This window comes from Microtus ochrogaster, unplaced genomic scaffold, assembly GCF_000317375.1.
Source record: "Microtus ochrogaster isolate Prairie Vole_2 unplaced genomic scaffold, MicOch1.0 UNK16, whole genome shotgun sequence".
Taxonomy (NCBI): domain Eukaryota; kingdom Metazoa; phylum Chordata; class Mammalia; order Rodentia; family Cricetidae; genus Microtus; species Microtus ochrogaster.
In genome coordinates this window covers 2,857,592-2,861,236 of record NW_004949114.1, presented here as the reverse complement: position 1 = coordinate 2,861,236, position 3,645 = coordinate 2,857,592, and the positions used below count along the sequence as shown (strand labels likewise).

General features: G+C 40.1%; 1 protein-coding gene across 5 annotated transcripts in view; it reads right to left on the bottom strand.

Moving 5' to 3' along the window:
• Positions 1–3,645, bottom strand: part of Ash1l (ASH1 like histone lysine methyltransferase) — a 162,722-nt gene that overhangs the window by 64,476 nt on the left and 94,601 nt on the right. For all 5 annotated transcript variants that reach the window (XR_003378742.1, XM_005367130.3, XM_013353766.2 and 2 more), the window contains exons 8-10: positions 3,324–3,397; positions 1,092–1,137; positions 887–995 (exon numbers count right to left, since the gene is read on the bottom strand). Coding sequence is in view for 4 of the 5 variants with exons in the window: in XM_005367130.3 (XP_005367187.1) it covers positions 887–995; positions 1,092–1,137; positions 3,324–3,397 (229 nt within the window). In the remaining variant the exon portion in view is untranslated. The remainder of the gene's footprint in view (positions 1–886; positions 996–1,091; positions 1,138–3,323; positions 3,398–3,645) is intronic.

The window sequence follows — 3,645 nt, the reverse complement described above, 5'->3', positions numbered from 1 at the left end:
AGAGGCAGGTGGATCTCTGTGAGTTCGAGGCCAGCCTGGTCTACAAGAGCTAGTTCCAGGACAGGTTTCAAAGCTACAAAGAAACCCTGTCTCACCCCCCACCCCAAAAAAACAAGAAGCAACAATTAAGAGGCTAGAAAGATGACTCAGGGTTATGAGCATTGGTTGCTCTTGCAGAAAACCTGACTTGTAGTTCCGGGGTATTACACATCCTCTTCTGGCCTACAGGGGTAATCAATCATGTATTCGGTGTGCATACATACATACATGTAGAAAAAACATTCACATACGTAAATAAAACTTAATTTAAATAATGTTAAACAGCCACAATTATGTCAAAATATTTCACAATGTTTTAAAATTTGCCTCCAGCCAGGCGGTGGTGGCGCACGCCTTTAATTCCAGCACTTGAGAGGCAGAGACAGGCGGATCTCTGTGAGTTCGAGACCAGCCTGGTCTACAAGAGCTAGTTCCAGGACAGGCTCCAAAACCACAGAGAAACCCTGAAAACAAATAGTTCCCACTAAAAATAAGACCCTCCAAATGAGTTAAGCCACACTTTTTACCTCTGATGATACTTTTACCATCTCATTAGCATTAGTGGTCACTGATCATGTGGATGTTCATACATGCAAATAGTTTATTAGCACAGTTTTCTGTGGAAATTATACACTTCATTTGGATGGTTCCTCATTATGGCCTACCTTATGCTGAAAGCTAAGAAGGCACTTAAGACTTTGGTTATTAACAGATTACAACATCATCTCATATTATCTTGAGAACTTCCCCCAGAGAAGGTGACATTTTGGTACATAAGACTCTCTCTGATACTCTATGCAGTCCATGAGCATCAGCATCCAATGTTTCAGAGAAACAGTCACAGTACCTATTGAGGCAGTCATCCCCACAGCCCTTCCTGGTGGCATCATCCGGCTTCTTACAGTTACAGGTGGTAGCCTCATAACCAGAAAGAGGTTTGACATCAACGTAGACATCTTGAGAAGACAGCAAATAAAAGTTTTTGAACATATAGAACTATAAAAATAAGTGTCAAGACAGGAGGCAGAAAAAATAACTTCTAAGTTACTCACTTGAACGAATTTTTTTATACAGGGGGACATCTGGTTTTTTGTATAGCTAGAAGAAAAGAAAATCTTGATATAGCATTTTGCTTCAACTGACAGTGTGGCATCAAACTCTAAAGATAAAGGTAGGTATCCATGCATTCTGTTCATAGGGAAGTATTTGTGGGAATTAGGCACGATGGGACACCTCTATACTCGTAACACTTGGGAAGGTGAGGCAGGAGGATCACTGTGAGCACAAGCTACATGGCAAATGTTTTTCAGCTTTTCTGAATCAGGTATGATCTCACAATGATTTCTTTTTAATTTTCTCCACAATAAAAAAGGGTGATGGAGAATTAGAGAGTTGTTTTGTTTTTTTTTTAAAGGCAGCATCTATGGAGCCTGGGATGGCCTAAATTTTTTTAGGTAACTCTTTTGATCTTCTCCTATATCCCTTCCTAAGAACTAGAATTATAGGCTTGTGTAAATAACATCTGAGTTACAACAATGTATTTTGGATTGGCTTTTTTTTTTTTAACATGCTGTTGGATAACTACTGAAAAGAATCAATCTGAAGACCAAACTTTCCTCGTCTGTATAGTGGTGAGAATCCCCACCTGTCACGCGGGAGACCGGGGTTCAATTACCTGACGGGGAGCCAAAAAAAACCAAACTTATTCACTTGGGTAACTTAAGATTCTATTTTTCGCTATCAAAAGAAAGGAAAGGGAATGGGGGTAAAGGCCAGTGGTACACTTCGTGTTCAAGCTTCAGTATTAACCCTACCATAAAATCACAAAATCCCATAAACCCGAAAACCGTCAACATGTATAAGGTTTGTTTTAGTGTAGTAGTATGACAATAGAAGGGTGAGCTGTCCTCTCAGCCGTGACTGATAGGGAATCTCAGGAAATCAGCATTACGGTGGTTCACCACAAGCAGAGTGTGCTACTGGTGTACTTGTATCTCAATTCAGCAGTATGGAGATGACAGCAGGAGGGTCAGAGGTGGTAGGCCAGTCTTAGCTACATAGCAAGTTCAAGGTCAGCATGGGTAATATGAAACATTGAGGAAAGAGCTCTTAGGTTTGAACTAAAGTGTGCTGCAAAAGAAACAGCCATTGAACTAAACTCCATCACTTAGTGATTTATCAGGATTTATTTTATCTTTTTTTTTTTTTTTTTTGGTCCATGTTGAAAGTCCCATTCCCCAAAGTTAATAGGGAGGAAAAAAAACACTGTCTAAAAACAAAATAAAACAAAAGCAACGCCTCCAACCAAACCCAATAAAAAGACACAAATATGTAAGATATTCATAAGAACTTAACAGAGGCCAGGCAGCAGTGATGCATATCTTTAATCCCAGCAGTCGGGAGGCAGAGGCAGGCAGATCTCTGAGTTCTAAGACAGCTATGGCTATTTAGAAAGCCTGTCTTGAATCAATTCACCAGAGAACACCAGAGAAAAGGAGGCAGAGGAGACTGAAGTGCTTTTGATTTTCCAGAGTTAACTTTTATTTAGAGACAGTGTCTTACTATGTGGTTCTACTGGTCTGGAACTCACGGAAATCCACCTGCTTCTGCCTCCTGACAACTGGGATTAAAGACTGTGTCACCCCACCTGCCAGTTTCCCAGTGTTGTTCTCTGACACCTTTAACTTAGTTAAGGTCTGAGGGTTTTTTTTGTGTGTGTTTTTTTTTAGTGTTGTGGCAGTACATCTTCATTTTCATTGTGCCCTGCATAAAACAGAATTTTTTTTAAAAAAACTTTTTTTATTTAACTTTATTATGTTCATTGGTGTGAAGGTGTCAGATCTCATGGAACTGCATTTTCAGACAGTTGTGAGCTGCCATGTGGGTGCTGGGAATCGAACCCGGGTCCTCTGGAAGAGCAGTCAGTGCTCTTAACCGCTGAGCTATCTCTCCAGCCCCATAAAACAGAATTGTTATAGCACAAAAATCATTGATACCAAAACAAAAGCTTAGAATAAGAACAAAAGGTTGCCCATTGAAGCAGAAACTTACTATAATTACAAAGTATGATAAAAGGCAAGTAAGGTATACATTAAATATGTATGCAAATCATTTTTCTTAGTCTCTAACCTTTATAAGGGCAGGTCTCAGTATATCCTAAGATATAAGGAGCCAGAGGAAAACAAACTAAGGAGCCAGAGGAAAACAAACTTGCATTCCCTATTGCCTAACTGTTATGAATTCAAAAAAACAAAAAACAAAAACAAAACCTGGACAAAGAGTACCTGATTGTGTTTCCACTGCCAGAGGATGTCATAGGGAAGCTGGAAGTCAATTCTCTTCTGTCTCAGGTACTTTCCTGAAATAAAAACATCAGTTTCAACAACTATCCTGATAAGCAGTCCATACAAAGTCACCAAATAGTCACATGCAATACACATCTGAATATACACATACAACACGCAAAAATAATTTTTCTTTGGGGAAGCATCTTTACAAGATACGGATTCTCGCCGGGCGATGGTGGCGCACGCCTTTAATCCCAGCACTCGGGAGGCAGAGGCAGGCGGATCTCTGTGAGTTCCAGACCAGCCTGGTCTACAGAGC